The following is a 17,166-nucleotide window of genomic DNA, read 5'->3' as shown; positions in this document are numbered from 1 at the left end:
TTTGTTGCTTTTATGAATTTTGTCTTGCTGCTTTTTGCTCTATGTTGCTCTGTCTGTATGCTACGTCTTGCTTGTCCTATGTTGCTATGTCTTGCTTGTTCTATGTTGCTATTGTCTATATTGTAATTGTTTTTAATAACCTGCCCAGGGACTGCGGTTGAAAATTAGCCGGCTGGCTAAAACCGGCACTTTTACTGAAACGTTGATTAATGTGCACTGTCCCTGTAAAAATAAAATGAACACAAACACAAACACACAAACATTAATAAGATTTATTTTGAAACCGTTTATAAAAAAAATGGAAATAATGTGAATAATTGTGACATTTTGATACAAATGAATCATGTTGACATCATATTAGAATGAACGAACAGATGTAGACGAAACAGAAGAGAAATCCTTGCATGGCAACACTGCTACCTCTTCCTATTTTAGATGCAGTTACAGATTGAGTTATTTCCTTAGTGAGTACTCTGCCCACGTGATGTGGCTTTCCTCTGCAACATACAGAGCAAACCGGATAACACACACTTCCTCTAATGTTGAGATATGGTTCCAGGTCAATAGAGAACGCCTAAGAGTTTTGACCTTGAGTTTCACGTATATGAAGAAGCAGAGCCAAGTATGGGCATATATTTAAGGTAGAATGCCTCAACTAATGACCCATTGAGTTTGTGTGTAGGTCTATTCTTGACCTACCGAGGCTGATACATTTAACTTATTTGAGAATTATGACAAGCGTTATCTAGAAAGTAATCTTTTTAAACCCGATTTTATATTCTATCAAATGTTTGAACATATTGTCAGCTAATGTGTTAATATTAACAATCATAAAATGAAAACATAACTTAGGCAGAACAGTAAAACAAAGACACATGAAGCATGTACTGTATCAGACTATGACAGACACAATTCTGCACCTGAGACAATACTTTTCACAATCCTCCATCCGTTTCTCCATTGCTGTTTTAATTTTACAGCCAAACAGTCTGCAGAACTTTTTCTTCTCCCCCTTTCCCACCTCCATCGAGAGGGATTCTGGTTGCTGTGAACAAACAGAGCTCGGAAAAGGAGAAAATGTTCACTAACAAATGTGTGCACAACATTTGAGAAATAAGCTTTTTGTACGTATTAAAAATTTCAGGGATATTTATTTCAGCTCATGAAATATGGAACCAACACTTTACATGTTGCATTTATATTTTTGTTCAGCTTAGTTGAAATTGTAATTTTGTTCAGACTATCACAGCGTTATCTATATACAGTATCTACTCAACAGCTCAATGACATGGATGTCTCTCCATTCTGCCATTTATACACAAGACATACAACTTGTATCAATCACTCTTATGTTTCGATGTTTATCCCTGTGGGCCTATCTATCCATCTGTCTATATATGTGTGCATCATACTGTACTGGAGTCGGTGAAACTTGAGGTTTCGCTCACTTCTTCAGGAAGGCTTTCTCATGTGATTGACAGTGATGTAGTTTGGCAGTATGCCTTGCTCCTGAAGAGTCAGGAACTCTCTGATGAGCTTTCTCTGTAAGACAGGCCATCATTTGCTCTGGAACCAGTGAGCAGAGAGCTAACAGGCAATTCATTTGAACACATGGATGCAGCTGGCTACTGTAGCAGCATTAATTCAATACTAATCAAGGTAACACTACCCAAGAATACCATTGGATGGATGAAGAATCATTCATATTTCATCCAAGGTGTAACCAGAAGACCAGTAAAAACAGTTACACAAGCTCTCGCACGGCAATAACGGGGCTGAAAACGGCTCAATCACAAATAAGACCTATACATCGAGAAATACAAGCAACACAAGCGGTGTAAATAGCATTTGAAACGCAAAATTTCCACTAATTTACGCAATAATCGACATTGACCCATTTGTATTATGACATTACCACTAGATGGCGCGCGTTGACAATAAATTAAATAAATTCAGTGCTGAAGGACAGCGTTGTATTTTTAATCTCTTTCCGTCACAGTAGGCTGTGTAACAGAAATAGAAAAACGCTACAAAATGTGAAATCTAATTTAAAAAATGAAAAATGTCCACCAAAAACCCCCACATTAAAACACATTGGTTGGAAACATTCAGTTTATTCAATTTTCGTCCAATAGCTTCATTTCATACTAATGAAAACAAGTTGATTACGAAACCCAAGTGAATTAATTGTATACAGGTATATTTATTTAAGGCTGGACAAACTATACTTGATAATCAATTGCAAAACAAATTGTCGTATGCCTACATTGACAATCAGATGTTCAAATAAATTCTCTCCTGGATGTAGGCCAACCCCAAATAGGTGACATGTTCGTGATTAACAGTGATCAAATAAAACTATTTGCATGAACATTTACACGCTGTAACCACAGGATAAGGTACCTGCCTCCACAAACACTTTCTGCCTGCAACACCTGTCCCCACCACCACAGTCCCCCTGTTGATCCCGGCCAACTCTCTTAACCCATCCCCGCCTCTCTCTTCGCTGCTCCAGCAGTGCCAGGCCAGTATCTTTATCTGTGTGGTTTGGGCCTGCCGGCATGCCATCCCGCTGGGGAAAGAGCAACTCCGCGAGCCACCAGATTTTTCGCAATCAGTGTGGCGTAACCAACGTGGCCAGAACACTGGAGCTAATTTTACCCACTGGTAGCGCATTCCACAGGTGGCCGAGCGGACCAGCCAATCACGCAGAGTGCTGGCAACGTCTGCAGGAAGTTCACTCAAGTCCAAATCCTCTGCGTCGTTTTGTAGTTTTCGTTGGTAGCGCGCTGCACCCTCTGTCAGCTCTGGAGACGCGTCGAAGTTGAACCCCTCGTTGGTGGTGTAGTTTGATAAAGCGGGAGGAGCGAGCGGGTCACCACGAGACGCAGTTTGACCACCAGACGCATCGGTGTCGACCCTTGCTTCGGCTGGGCGTTCTATGGACATCCAGAACGGATCAAAAGACGAGCCCAAAATGCGCAGGAGCCGGTTGTGCCGCAGGTGTTTGGGTTTCGGAGCGTAATGGTAATCCTCCTCATTCATCGAGAGTGAATAAGGCCGAATCAGCTGCGAGGAAGATACGAAACTACTTGATCTGGTCCATAGAAAGGATGCATCATCGAAATCGGTGTCCTTTTGGCCCATAGGGGTTTCACTGCGCACCTGCTCCTGGTTGGGAATCATTGAAGTTGCGCTGGTGAGAAAGACAACCAGATATGTCCAGCACAGTAAAACGCTCCTTAACCAATTGATCAATACATCCATTTTCCAAAGAATGGATGTCTAAAGTGAAGTCAATCACAGTTGTAGTAGGCCTAGGGCATTGACTCAATAGGTACAACGGACTGTCCCACTTCACTGGCTCCTCTCCACTAGCTCTGGCAAGTCGAATGTGGTTTCTCCTCCTTCCTCTCATAATACATGGTTGTTTTGGAGTCTTCACGAACCCACACAGTCAGTGTATCGGTGCACACATCCTTGAACAAGGACACAATAATACACAAATAGAGCTGATGTCAATAAAGTAGGAGCTGGGAGGAGTCTCTCTTATCACCTGAACAACAGGGATTTTATCAGCTATGGCTGGAACAGGCGATACTGTCCACGCCGTCTCTCCCTCTGGTATGATCACTCAGTCAAACCTCGTGCTAAAACACCACAGGCAGGAAAGGAGAGAGACAACGCTAGAGTGGGGATGGTTTGCAGTGGTGAGAAGCGTGGTGGAAAGGCGTGAGTTGTTGACCTTCATTTTATCACAACGGCCTTACAGTACTGGAAACAGTTGATAATTCCTCATACCATCCCATGTATGTAGCTCCAGTAGGCTACTAGGAACAGGAGGGAAACCCTGTGGTCATGCAAGGTCATAATCGCACAAGTTCCCGATACGTCAAACATAACTAGTATCTGCAGAGTGTGGCTCACCCTGAGTCTCAGAGACTGAAACATAACAAACTGGCAGCCCAGACCAAATATGTTTGTCAGGACAAGAGCCCCTTTCATTTACGGTTACTGGAATCACCTCTTCATGGTCAAAGCCACAACAACATACCGTATTGAAAGACTGAGGTTTCACTATAATAAATAATAATAATACTGTACTATCGTTTTCAAATATCAATACTTTATTTTCATTCATAATACTAGGCTTCATATATATATTATACAGTTCACATAGTTCATATACTGCACTATCAAACTTCAGAATTAAGTGTGAATCTCTATTAAAAAGGTTGATATTGCTTTCTGCATTGATTCCACTGGTCTCAGTATTCAGGAAATCTACATAGTGTATATTTACAAGTCTGTGCCGAGTGTACAAAACATTAAGAACACCTGCTCTTTCCATGACAGACTAAGCTATGATCCCTTATTGAGGTCACTTGTTAAATCCCTTCATCTACACTGATTTAAAGTGGGAGGAGACAGGTTAAAGAAGGGTTTTTAAGCCTTGAGACATGAATTCAGAGGATGTATGGGCAAGACACAATAATTAATTGCCTTTGAATGGGGTATGGTAGTATGTGCCAGGCGCATCAGTTTGAGTATGTCAAGAACTGCAACACTTGGGTTTTTCATGCTCAACAGTTTCCTGTGTGTATCAATGGTCCACCACCCAACTTAACACAACTGTGGGAAGCATTGGAGTCAATATGGGCCAGCATCCCTGTTGAACGCTTTCAACACCTTGAAGAGTCCATGCCCAGACAAATTGGCGCTGTTCTGGGGGGGGGGGGGTGTCAATATTAGGAAGGTGTTCTTAATGTTTTGTACCCTCAGTGTATAGGCTTTTGAATGATGTGATACCAGAGTGGGGGCTCCCGAGTGGTGCAGCAGTCTAAGGCACTGCATCTCAGCGCTAGAGGCGTCACTAGACACCCTGGTTAGAATCCAGACTGTGTCCGGGTTAGGCCGGTGTAGGCAGTCATTGAAAATAGGAATTTGTTCTTAACCGACTTGCCTAGTTAAATAAAGATTCAATAAAAAAAAAAAATACCACCACGCAGTGTGTGTGTAACCAAGCACGCATACTCAGGTGATATATATATATATATACACACATTGATAAGGTAAAGTGCCACCACAGCATAACCGATTGTCATCATGTCCTAGACTTTAACTACAGCACAAAGTGAAGACTGAAAAATATCTTCATTTTATAGTAGAAACACTATGATTAAAGAGGTAGCAAGGCACTGTGCGTATTCATCCTATGTGTTGGCTAGGACTACGAGTCCACCCGTGAGTCCACCTCTGCTGCGCGTGCGCCGTTCTCTCAGAGTGAGAAAAGCTGGTCATGGGAGTTCTCCTGTGGCCGGGCAGATTGAGGCGGGGGCCTGGACGAGACGGGGGGCAGGCTGCGTGTTGAGGGAATGTGGTCGGCCACCTTCGCCCGTTCCTCCAGAAACTTGTCAAACTCTGAGAGGGAGAAGGAGAGGGAGAGAGAGTGAGAGAGTTAATGGTGTGGGTATTTTGCAACACTGATTTCTACTGGCACAGGCTGAAATAGGATCTTGGCAATGACGATGGTTAAAAAGGGAAGGAAAAAAAGACTTACCCTCACTGGTCAGCCCTTCCCTGTCCCCAGCCTCTGGTTGCTGTAACATGAAACAAGTACACGTAGCAACTCATGGCAACCCATTCATGTTTGTTGAAACGTCAAGAAAACACACATTAAGAAGTCACTGTCTTACCGTTTCTGTGTCCGCAGACAGCCATCTGTCAATGTCGTCCAGGGTGGAGTTCTTAGGGCCAGGCTTAGACGAAGGAATCTGAGGGGGAGGGAGAGAAACAGAACAAAGAAGAAGAAGGGTAGAAAGGAAACAGAGGGAGGTTTGAGTCTTAGTAGAACGGCACAAGGCAGATGTTTCTAGCGGGGTCTAGTCCTCAGGGCGTCAGTGTGTGAATGCATGTTTTCATTCAAACCCATTTCTGTATCATCGCTAATAGAGCCGCTCCTTAACTGTTATATAACTGGGACTGTGTGTTGGACATTGGCTCATTGCTGTTGTCTGCATCGAAACAGTTCCTTCCGGAAAGTTACACCCTTATTGCTGGCAATAACAGTATGATTCAGAATGTAAATCAACAGTAAATTGAAGGCCTTTAAGTCAGTATTTTTAGACCAAAATATATATATCCTACCCTGTGCTTTCCGTAGGATATGCTATGTTGACCGTAGATAATGAATGAGAAACATTACCGCTCCAGTGACCTGTAACCTGGTGTCCAGGGCTCCAGCCAGTCCTTCCACTGCTCCTGGGTCCTCGTACCGCATACTGGACACACACAAGACTACATCAGTGGAGGCTGCTGAGGGGAGGACGGCTTATAATAAAGGCTGGAACGGAGCAAATGGAATGGCACCAAACACATGGAAACCAAGCGTTTGTTGTGTTTGTTACCATTCCGCCCCAGTCATTACCACTAGCCCGTTCTCCCCAATTAAGGTGCCACCAACCTCCTGTGGACTACATACCATAATATGTATAACAGTCGTCTTTGGTGTACATTTCTTCAGTGTGTTTTGATATTTGTATACTGACAGAACTACAGCGCCACAGTGAAGGGGTCTCACCTCTTCCTCTGATCGGCCAGAGAGGTGCCCCTGGTCTGGGCAAACATGTCAAACTCATCCTCCTCTGGTGCACCTGAAGCATAGAGACAGGCTGTGAGACAGAAACCAACATCACCTTCTCTTATTCAATGACCACGGCCTCAGAGTAGGAGTGCTGATCTAGGGTCTGAGAGATTAAGGCTAAGAAATGGAGTCCGACCGGCCTTGAGTTTTAATGCAAAACAGATGCTACTCACTGTGGTTGGCTGCCTGCCTCTGATTGGAGGGAGCGCTGAATGCGGGTTGGCTGGCGGCCGCAAAGGTGGTTTCTGGTTGGCTGAGGGACTGGGGCACAGGGCTGAGGTCAATGAGGTTGGCCCTGGCAGGAGTCTGCTATAGGGCAGAGGGAGAGGATACATTGGGTCGTGTTCAGGATGGTGCAGCGTATTGAACGTTGCAATTAAAGAGAGCTGAAATGACTGCTTACTGTACACGTCAGTGAGGCATGTCTGGTCAGCAGAATATATTTAGATCTGTACATTGTGCCCTACTGAACTAGATGTAAAACACAAAAACAAAAGGTGAAAGATGACTGTACCTGCTCTGTAGCTGTTCTCTGGGCCTTATTGAGTCTGTCAAACCTAAACAACATGGGAGAAAAAGAGAAAGTACAGACTTCAGAACATGGTCACTCTGTACTGTGTAATACATGTGCCTCATTTTCAATGTCTCTCTGACTGTGTGGCTCAGTCGGTAGAGCATGGCGCTTGCAACGCCAAGCGTCGTGGGTTCGATTCCCGCTGGGGCCACCCATATGTAAAAGTAGTGGCCCCAGCCGACTTGTAAGTCGCTTTGGACAAAAGCGTCTGCTAAATGGGATATATTATTATTATTATTAAGTAGCCGAGAATGTGTGTGTGTGTGTCAGACCAAGGTTCAAATACTATTTAGGGTATTTCAATTATTTTCAAAGATATCTGGAAGTAAGTACCTGGATATTTGAAAAGACAAGTAGTTGAATATTGGAATGTACAGCATTTGGAAACACACTTAGAAAGTATTGGCATGCATTTGAAAATACTAATATACAGTAGTTCTCTGACTCAAATACAATCAAATGCATTTAACACAGGTATTTGAAAATACTATTTGAAATAAGTACTTAAAATACTCAAAACATAAGTAACCCAAGTCTGATGTGTGTGTGTGTGTGTCCACGCCTTACCTGTCGTAGCGGATGAAGGCATTGTTTAAGTCATCGTTGACGACCAGCAGCTCCTCTATGAGGCCCTCGTCCAGCAGCCTGGGGATCAGCTCCACCACACGGCTCTGCATCTCCCTGCACACCTGGTACAACTGCTGCTCACACAAACACAAAAAGAGAGAGAGAAGAGAGAGAGAGAAAGAGAGAAACAGATGGGGGGAGTCAGAGGACATCCAGGATTCACTGCCTGATAACACTGAATTGGAATACATGGCAGAGGCGCATTTGAATACATGAAAGCAATAAACAGGGAAAGAGACCGCAAGAAGAAACAGAGCGAGAGGGAGTAGAGAGGCAGGGGAGGAAGAAAGACATGCAGACAGACCTGCAGTAGCTCTGAGTCCTCCTGCTGGCTCTGTCCAGGCGTCAACTGGTTCAACATCTCAGTCATCACAGTCAGGTTCCCCCTGACCAGAGCCAGGTCAACTCTCAGCTTCTGGGCCTGAAAGGTCATCAACAGTAGCATCCTTAGGCTCTTTGTCAATGCTCTCTCAAATGAGGCTTTGGGGAAAGACATGAGGAGGAGGAGGCAAAGAATCATAGAGGCTACGGAGTCGTCGTCATGGATGGGCAGGCCTTACCACTTTAACCACGATGGTACGTACAGACGTTTCCCCTAGGCACGTTTTACAACAATTTGAAGAGAAGTCAAAAGTGGTCTTAAACAGAACCAACACTTTAAACACAGTTAACCAATGTTTAACTGTAGCTAGTATTACCACAATATCAAAAGGGTAATGCGTTTATGATCTATTCAGTACCTGTTCAGGAGAGATGGCGATGGGTCCATCGCTGAGTTGCGGGGGCACGGCAGTCAGTGCAGCCTGGGTAGGGGACGAGGCAGCAGGGCCACGGGGAGTCTGACTCTGAGGTGGTGGAGCTGGCACTGTAACAGAGGAGTCGTTGTCTGGAATGCTCTAGGAAACAACAGAAAGAGAGCCACGTAATAATACAGCCATTAGCACATCATCTGATCCAAAACAGCACACAGGTGGCTCATGCAGAAATGCAAACATCATGCTCCAACCAACTAAGCTATCGGAACCTCAGCATAGTAAAGAGTATGTTTTGTGGAAAGGTGGTGTGTGTGTAAGAGAAATAGTGATCTCTCCAGAGATAACAGACATGGAAGGTCAAAGTTCACCATAGGATTACATAACAAAAATCACCAGTAAATTATAGCATCTCTATGAGCCTTACCCTGAGGGGGGTGTGGATGGGGGAGAGGGCGTCCAGGTCGGTCATAGGGAACTCCAGGCCCCGCCTCCTCAGATCCTCGTACACACAGACCACACCTCCCAGAGAGGGAGAGCTACGGAACGCATCGGCCCACGCCTGAGAGAGAGATACATACATACATACATACAGAGACAGACAGAGACAGACAGAGACAGACAGAGACAGACAGAGACAGACAGAGACAGACAGAGACAGACAGACAGGAATAGAGTTTGAGAGGGGAGGAGCAAAAGAAGAGACTTCATGAATGAACAGAGAAAACGTGCATTTGTCCACCATTAAGCTCGGAGTTTGTAATGAATGTTGTCATTCCAACCAATTTCTACATCATCTCTAATTGATCAATGACTTTACATTATGTACGAATGACCATAGACGATTGATGTGATAATTAAATTACGGCATTAACCCCATCATCGCCTATAACAATTGACTCTACAGTCTTGCAATAGTGGGATAATGTCCAAGCTAAATCAACAGTCAATAAACAGTGGAGTTGTACAGTGCCTGTATATGATCTAAATGGATCGTCAGAAATGGCCCCCTATTCACCAGAGCCCAAAACGTGGTGCACTATATACATAGGGAAAAGGATGCCATTTCAGACTCTACCTGTGAGATGCAACCCACCTGTATGAGGCTCAGCACCCTGTCGTGCAGAGTGGTGGGAGGGTTGTTCTTGGGCAGGATGGCTCGGACCAGAACCCCCTCCACAAAGTCCTGGGACGCCACTAGAACATGGAACCGGTGGCCACAGTTCTTTACACATGCCTCCAGAACCTAAAGATAGATACAGGAGGAACAACTGAGAATACACACACTGCAAGGAACACACTGAGCAGCATGTACTGTATATAACCCCATTTAGTTCAGTCACTCCCTGAAGTCACTCGGTTCCCGTTTTCTTCAATCCCCAGTGAGAGACCCAGATGATTCAACATTCCCCATCAAGAGAACTCCCAATCCTCAGAAAATAGAATAGAAAGACCTGAAATAATACTCACTGTCAACGCCAACATGATCTCCCTGAAGCTCTTATTACCAACAATCCTCTTCTTTATGGCTTTGACTGCATCTTTGGGTCTAGGGAGGAAAACCACACATACGCACTTCCGGCATCAATTCCCAGAAAGACTGTATTTATTGTTGTCATATTATCAGTATCGCTAACTGTTTGACATCGAAAATGACGCAGTACAAAACAGTCATCAATAAAAACACCATAGAAAACAAAATGGCCTGTGTGACGCCATCCACAGTTACCCTTCGTCTGTCTCGTTGATGATGTCACATATCTCCATGTTAAGGGCCCAGTCCTCTGCATGCAGCGCGGCGCTGGTGGCTCGTTCTGTCAACATCAACAGGAGATATTATACTCTTATTATGACTGTCTGAGACGACAAACAATATGACAATATACTCTTATTATGACTGTCTGAGACGACAAACAATATGACAATATACTCTTATTATGACTGTCTGAGGCAACAAACAATATGACAATATACTCTTATTATGACTGTCTGAGGCGACAAACAATATGACAATATACTCTTATTATGACTGTCTGAGACGACAAACAATATGACAATATACTCTTATTATGACTGTCTGAGACGACAAACAATATGACAATATACTCTTATTATGACTGTCTGAGACGACAAACAATATGACAATATACTCTTATTATGACTGTCTGAGACGACAAACAATATGACAATATACTCTTATTATGACTGTCTGAGACGACAAACAATATGACAATATACTCTTATTATGACTGTCTGAGACGACAAACAATATGACAATATACTCTTATTATGACTGTCTGAGGCAACAAAGAACATGGATGATTAATCATGCCTACTGTATGCAGATAGACACACAACCTGGATGATTAATCATGCCTACTGTATGCGGATAGACACACAACCTGGATGATTAATCATGCCTACTGTATGCAGATAGACACACAACCTGGATGATTAATCATGCCTACTGTATGCAGATAGACACACAACATGGATGATTATGCAGATAGGCTGACTACAAAGTCACATTTTATACCCCAGCATTATCGATACAGCTCGGTATCAAGATAGAATAGCGCCTAGCCTATGAGTGACAGTAAACATAGGCCTACTGTAAAATCTATTCAGCAGGCATTGGCCTACATGTGATTGTCATAAACAATTGCGGGTTGATTTTAATTGAATAATGATTGAGTTTAAAGTATTTACAATCCGGCAAATTATCTAAACTCAGCTAAATGGCATTTATTGAGGAATGTTTGTTCCCATTTCATCCTCTTTGCACTCCACTCTGTGGCCCCTTGAGTTGGTCATTGTAATTCTCTGCTAATCTCCCTCTCAATCTCTCACCCACACCTTCCCCAATTCAATTCAAGGGGCTTTATTGGCATGGGAAACACATGTTAACATTGCCAAAGCAAGCCACTCTCTCTCTCACTCACTCACTCACTCCCCCTATTTCATGTGACTGTCAGCTGCTTCTGTTCGCATTCCCTCCGGGGTAGTCTAAGCATATATGCCATGTGAGAGAGAGGGCGAAGTGAATGAAGTAAGAGGAGTTTGTGTGTGTGTGATGTCAGGAACGTAAGGTCACCAAGGATGTCAACACTTTCAATAGACTGGACAGTAGACATAACTTTCCATGGCTCATCTCCATCAAAACACCTGTGACCTAAAAACATGATCTGCATTTGATATAGACAGTTTGTTGATATCAATTACATAATCTGTTTATGTATGCCATAAAGGCCCTTCAAGACACGATGTGGAAGTTGACCAACTCTGACTGCAATAATGCTATGCAAGTTAAGAAACCAGATATCTAGGATTTAAATTCTTTGGGCATAAATTGTGAAATGTTCATTGGTTATAGGCTGATAATAATTTCAGTCTTGAAATGGAGCCTAGTTTAAACGGTTTGTGAGCCAAGGTTTTTGAATAAGGAACTAACCAACAACTTCTATGCCCCTAAACCCACCCATTGACATCAGTGATTCGTCAATATTGCTGTAATGTCACCACAAATTACGAATCACATGAGCGATAGACTGCTTCGAGTATTTTATTGGTTTGAGAACACATCTTTCAAGGCAGATATCGGCCATAAATTCACATTAACGTTCGTATATAGTACTTGGCAAATAAAAGTAGCTGCAATTCCTACTTTTCTGTCTGAACCCCTATAACAAAACAGCCCTGTAACTTTCACAAAATGTATTAAACGTTTGAACATAAATAAACAGCTAGCTGGATAGATACAATTTGCAAGTTTCTAAAGTTAAGTTGCGATGTCATTCAACGTTGCAGATCGAGCGACGCATAATTAGCTTGATGGCTCCGCTTTGAACATCTTTCTGCAATATTTCTCCCGACTTACCAATTCGTTGTCCAACAGGAGAAGAGAAGGGGTTTCCTATGAGAAACTCCATATTTTCCACAAAGTCGTAATTCCAAAACGGTACCCTTTTCACTCCCAATTCCCCGTTATTTCCCCGTTCGTAAGTAGACCTGTATGACGCTAGACACAATAAGGATTAGCCACGACAGTGGATTTTAGTGGCCTTCAAAATAAAGGTTCCCCATGGAAAGTCATGTAAACGGATTCAAACAGTGTAATTATGCCATATTTGGACTAGATAATGCCAAACAAGGTTATAATGTTGTTACATAATTTGAAATGAAGTTAAATAATGCATTATTTGTGTTAATAAACATATATATATATATATATATATGTGTGTGTATAAGTCCCGCTGTGGATGTATTAGACCACATAATTGCCTTTGGGGCATACTAATATGCACTGTACAGCCTAAACTAGAGATTGTGCTCCCTTGAAATGGGGTATCAGCCTACTCAGTGACACCCACAGAAAACAACGTTGCTCTTATTAGGTAACTTTAACTGTGGGACATCAGCTCCCTATACATCCTATTGAACATTCATATTGGACTGTGCAAGAGCTAAGACACTAATATAAATCTACACATTTGTGTTCTGTGAGTGTCAGTGAGTTGGCAGATACCCCATTTCATGGGTGCACAATCCATAGGTTACGCTGTACAGTGCAATTTGAATGTCCAATATGCACAATAGACTGACTGGAAAGTCCTGCAATAAGAGCTAAGATGTGAATATTTGTGTAAACTCTACACAGCTGTGTTCTGTGAGTGTCACTGAGCAGACTGATACCCCATTTCATGGTCCCAATATCCATATGTAAGGCTGTACAGTGCATATAAGTATGCCACCAATGCAATTCTAAAGTCTAATACATCCACAGTGCGATTTCAACTGAATTTAACTTTTTGGTGTGAAATTAACTAATTATTGTATTTACAAAAAATGTATATAACAACATTCCGGCCTTGTTTAGCATGATCTAGTCCAAATATGGCATGAATCAACGATTTGCATTGTTTTGAATCACTTTCAATGGGGGACATTTATTTTGAATGCAAACCGGAAATTCCCCTAATGTGGCTAGCTTCACACAGATCGTAGGTTGATCTGTGGACGCGCGGTCACGTGAATACCATCAGGCCAGACTATGGTTATAAGGATGACAAACTATACTGTGTTATAAAGTGGATGTGTTGAGAGGACAGAATACACACTCGTTTCACGGCACTTCGGTACAAAGTGATTTTCTTAGCAGGTTAAGAGAGCATTTTTGCTAACCCTGACCCTGACCCCAACCTTTAACCTCGGTCTTCTAACCTGTTACACATGTTTTCCTAGCCCTCTACTAAAAAGTAACTTCGGTATGAAAGTCGTTTTTCCCATGTGGACACTCAGCAGTTGAGGCTGCTGAAGGGAGGACGGATCATAATAATGGCTGGAACAGAGCAAATGGAATGTATTTGATACCATTCCATTCATTCCTCTCCGTCCATTACCACAAGCCCGTCCTCCCCAGTCAAGGTGCCACCAACCTCCTGTGGTGGACAGTCTGCAGAAGCAGTGATGACAATCAGTGAGCTATACCCTCATGTGTTAATATCTTGTCTTTAGGTATATAAAAAAGACAAATACAGAAGAGGGTAATTGAGACAGACTGGTATGGAAGCCTATATGGCCTAGGTCCCAATACTGTACTCAATTTGCTATAAAGGAAACACCCAAACACAAACTATTAAAATGTTCTCCACTTTATTCAGCACTTATGTGCAAGACAGTAGTCAAAGTGGCATCAACGAGGTTTGAGTTTGCATACAAACTGTGGTGTCCTCACTCTTTCTAAACCCCTTCTTAGAAGATTGATTTAGTGATGATAACAATCAATACAAATCTATGACAGTATTGACTATCAGCAATAGTTACGCTAAGAACAGGAAACAATAATTTAAAATGTATGGTTATTTATGCAGATAAATGATAATGTGCGCTTTAGCCTACCTAATACTACAAAACGGATAAAGATGAATACATTTATGATACAATACATTTGCGGTTTTAGCACCATTCTTTGTGATATTGTGTTGAGCAATTTACATTAGCAGGCCCCGACAACCACAGGACTCAATTCCTATATTCTCTAGCTTCTCCTCAATATTACAAAAGCTTGGATCAGACATGCCTTTTCTTACATTACCCAAAACATATAGTTACAGCCGGCATTACGAGTACTGTTGCTACCAATTTCACTTGTGGCTGGCCTCGCAAAGTCCCATAACTTGGTCTGCTCGCTAAAACGTGGAGGAAACATGATTGTGTTTGTTTTCTATGCCCTTATTAGGACACTTTTGGGAGTGGTTGATCCCTTCTCAAGAATGTAGCTTCATGATGGTGAAATGGCAGAGAGTATTTTCTCTCTCTCCAGTTTGCATAGTAAAGAGTCTGTTTAGAAGGGAGGTGGTCCATAGTATGCGGTGTATGCTGCAACGATGCCTGCTGTCTCAGCCATGTGCTCACAGGCCAGGTTGAGCTCGCACACCTCACTTAGACTGGACGTGAGAGAGAGAGAAAGAGAGAGAAAGTTGGGGTTAATTGACTTCTCATCAATTACACATAACTGTAGGGTAAATGTACTTTATCAATTTGCTTCATGTGATTTTTTTTTTACAAAACACCAGTGATATTCTGCATATTTTGCTCCAGTCATATGGCTTGTATGAAGTACAGTAGGAGTGTTGCCTATATGTAAACATGTGTAAGGAAAAATGTAAACAGATTATTTGGCTTTTTGGAGGTGACGATGCAGTTAACATTCCACACACTTTTTCTCAAGCATCATTGCAACATCACATTCTAACACCAAATAATGTGAGGTAACACCCTTGACTGTTAAATGACTAAATGAGGCATTCAGGAAAAGCAAACACTCCTAATTATAGTAGGTCACATTTGACATGGTTGTGACAGCTGTTAGTGTGTGTAGTGTAGTGTTGAGTGATGTGTTGAGTGATGGTAGCAAAAAGCTTGGGTTAGAATGTTGTCTTATTGTACAATAGTCTATTAGCTTGTACATTTGCTATAGAGTAATGGTAGAGTAGTTCTGTGATGTGTTCTAGAAGTGTGTGTGTTCTAGAATTTCGAGTTCTAAAAGGGTATTGGAGCCTACCTCTCCACCTGGGTGAGGGTGAAGGCAGCAGCTGCAGGTCCAGTCGCCCTCTTCCTCCTCAGCAGCACTGAGGCCAGGTCTCTCTTCATAATCACTTCTGGCTCTGTAGCTGCAGCTGGGTCCTCTACCGTAGCTGGAATATATACATACATACACACACACACACACACACACACACACACACACACACACACACACACACACACACACACACACACACACACACACACACACACACACACACTGCAAATGTGGTTTTGCTTCCTTTTTTAGAGCAGCTATGGTAGCCTATATTTATGAACAGTTTTATTTCCCATTTTTTGTAAATGTCAACACAAACCTGTACACATACTCATACACATTTCCTTAAACTGATACCATTACAAATACAAACACAAAGAAGGCGACCCTCTTTCCCGTTTCTATGCAGATCTGCATATACTGCATACACTATCTGCTAGTATCATGCTAGTAGTATCAATGCATTTGTTAACTTTACATCAGCACACTGCGGAGCAACGACACCATTTAGAGTTAGTTAGAGAGATGCCAGACCTTCAGCACTAGCTGACTCTGAAGAAGAAGACTCTGAAGAGGCTGAGGAAGAGTCCGAGTCCGAGGAGTCTGAGGCAGAGGCTGATGAGTCGGAAGCCGAGGAAGCTGATGAAGATGCGGAGGAGTCTGCGGCTGGTGCTGGTTCAGTGGCAGGGTCAGGAGCAGGATCGAGAACCACATCAAGAGCCAGATCTGTTGAACAGAGAAAATCCCATTGGCTCGTTATAAGCACGTATGAGCGTTTATGTCTTATTATAAAACATGTTATGTTAGTTCTCTCGTTAGTTTATCTCGTTCAGAATACATTGTCACAATCAGAAGTTATGATGAAACAACACAATATGCTTTCCCTACTTACCGTTCATGGACAGAGAGACCGACAGAATGGCACAAATGGTCAGGAGAGTCAGAGACTTCATGTTGTTTTTGGGTTGTTGTCTTGCTGCTTTCTTGAACTACCAGTGAGTGGTAGTAGTAGAACTTTGGTTCTTTCTCTCCTTCTCTCAATGCCTTCTTCACTGTATATCCCTCCATGGTGAATATATACTGTAGTCACCCCCTCCCAATCAGATACACACTATGGTCAGACTATGTGATTGGTTAGGGAATTGAATGTCAACTTGTACCACTTCCACTTTCCTGGACACTCATCACATAACAACCCACACACCCGACAGGCACTGGAACAGGCTAAAAAAACACCCACACAAACATACACACTCGATGTGGCATACATACATGTACACGCAACCCATATAGCGGAACCAATGAAATGAAACAAGTAGGGATGTGTAAGAAGGTTTCTAAAAATGGAATTCCTCTTCTATATAGCCCCTTTAAATGCACAGGGACTACTACATTTGATCCAAAATGGACCTAACATAATCATCACGCCAGGAATATTGTGTCTGAAAACAGAAAAGTGCTGGTTTGAAAATGAATATAGGCTTTG

At 42.6% G+C, this 17,166-nt stretch overlaps 3 protein-coding genes across 4 annotated transcripts; all 3 read right to left on the bottom strand.

Annotated features, from left to right (window-relative positions):
- Positions 1 to 288: 288 nt before the first annotated feature.
- LOC135536403 (noggin-2-like) lies at positions 289 to 3,646 on the bottom strand. Its single transcript, XM_064962751.1, has one exon. It carries the CDS (start codon positions 3,265 to 3,267, stop codon positions 2,359 to 2,361), a length of 909 nt encoding a protein of 302 aa, XP_064818823.1. The 5' UTR covers positions 3,268 to 3,646; the 3' UTR covers positions 289 to 2,358.
- A 463-nt stretch (positions 3,647 to 4,109) lies between these two features.
- Positions 4,110 to 12,630, bottom strand: LOC135536389 (target of Myb1 membrane trafficking protein-like). Of its 2 annotated transcripts, none has more exons than XM_064962743.1 (15): positions 12,474 to 12,630; positions 10,326 to 10,410; positions 10,067 to 10,145; positions 9,693 to 9,842; positions 9,024 to 9,158; positions 8,585 to 8,740; positions 8,149 to 8,265; positions 7,785 to 7,918; positions 7,158 to 7,200; positions 6,817 to 6,952; positions 6,581 to 6,653; positions 6,206 to 6,281; positions 5,697 to 5,774; positions 5,561 to 5,600; positions 4,110 to 5,421 (listed from the first exon to the last, which is right to left on the bottom strand). In XM_064962743.1, exons 1-15 carry the CDS (start codon positions 12,523 to 12,525, stop codon positions 5,279 to 5,281), a joined length of 1,497 nt encoding a protein of 498 aa, XP_064818815.1. In that variant the 5' UTR covers positions 12,526 to 12,630; the 3' UTR covers positions 4,110 to 5,278. The 2 variants fall into 2 exon arrangements, with proteins under 2 accessions (XP_064818815.1, XP_064818808.1); XM_064962736.1 differs by having other exon boundaries at positions 6,817 to 6,949; positions 12,474 to 12,609.
- A 1,601-nt stretch (positions 12,631 to 14,231) lies between these two features.
- LOC135536381 (osteocalcin 2a) lies at positions 14,232 to 16,746 on the bottom strand. Its single transcript, XM_064962727.1, has 4 exons — positions 16,573 to 16,746; positions 16,215 to 16,406; positions 15,660 to 15,792; positions 14,232 to 15,042 (listed from the first exon to the last, which is right to left on the bottom strand). The coding sequence occupies exons 1-4, from the start codon at positions 16,631 to 16,633 to the stop codon at positions 14,940 to 14,942; spliced, it is 489 nt and encodes a 162-aa protein (XP_064818799.1). The 5' UTR covers positions 16,634 to 16,746; the 3' UTR covers positions 14,232 to 14,939.
- Between the last annotated feature and the right edge of the window lie 420 nt (positions 16,747 to 17,166).

The sequence above is a fragment of the Oncorhynchus masou genome, chromosome 5 (genome assembly GCF_036934945.1).
Source record: "Oncorhynchus masou masou isolate Uvic2021 chromosome 5, UVic_Omas_1.1, whole genome shotgun sequence".
Taxonomy (NCBI): domain Eukaryota; kingdom Metazoa; phylum Chordata; class Actinopteri; order Salmoniformes; family Salmonidae; genus Oncorhynchus; species Oncorhynchus masou.
The sequence above is the reverse complement of the archived record's forward strand: the minus strand, read 5'-3'. Positions and strand labels throughout refer to the sequence as shown.

Bases quoted from the DNA above. Each gene is read 5' to 3' on its own strand.
- LOC135536403 (XM_064962751.1), bottom strand. From the start codon at position 3,267: ATGGATGTATTGATCAATTGGTTAAGGAGCGTTTTACTGTGCTGGACA.
- LOC135536389 (XM_064962743.1), bottom strand. From the start codon at position 12,525: ATGGAGTTTCTCATAGGAAACCCCTTCTCTTCTCCTGTTGGACAACGA. The intron at 9,159-9,692 runs GTGGGTTGCATC...TCTCTCTCTCAG, and splicing joins GGGTGCTGAGCCTCATACAG to GCGTGGGCCGATGCGTTCCG. The intron at 6,654-6,816 runs GTGAGTAGCATC...TCTATGCTTCAG, and splicing joins GAGGCAGGCAGCCAACCACA to GTGCACCAGAGGAGGATGAG.
- LOC135536381 (XM_064962727.1), bottom strand. From the start codon at position 16,633: ATGAAGTCTCTGACTCTCCTGACCATTTGTGCCATTCTGTCGGTCTCT. The intron at 16,407-16,572 runs GTAAGTAGGGAA...TCTGTTCAACAG, and splicing joins GGTCTCTCTGTCCATGAACG to ATCTGGCTCTTGATGTGGTT. The intron at 15,793-16,214 runs GTCTGGCATCTC...TATATATTCCAG, and splicing joins AGAGTCAGCTAGTGCTGAAG to CTACGGTAGAGGACCCAGCT.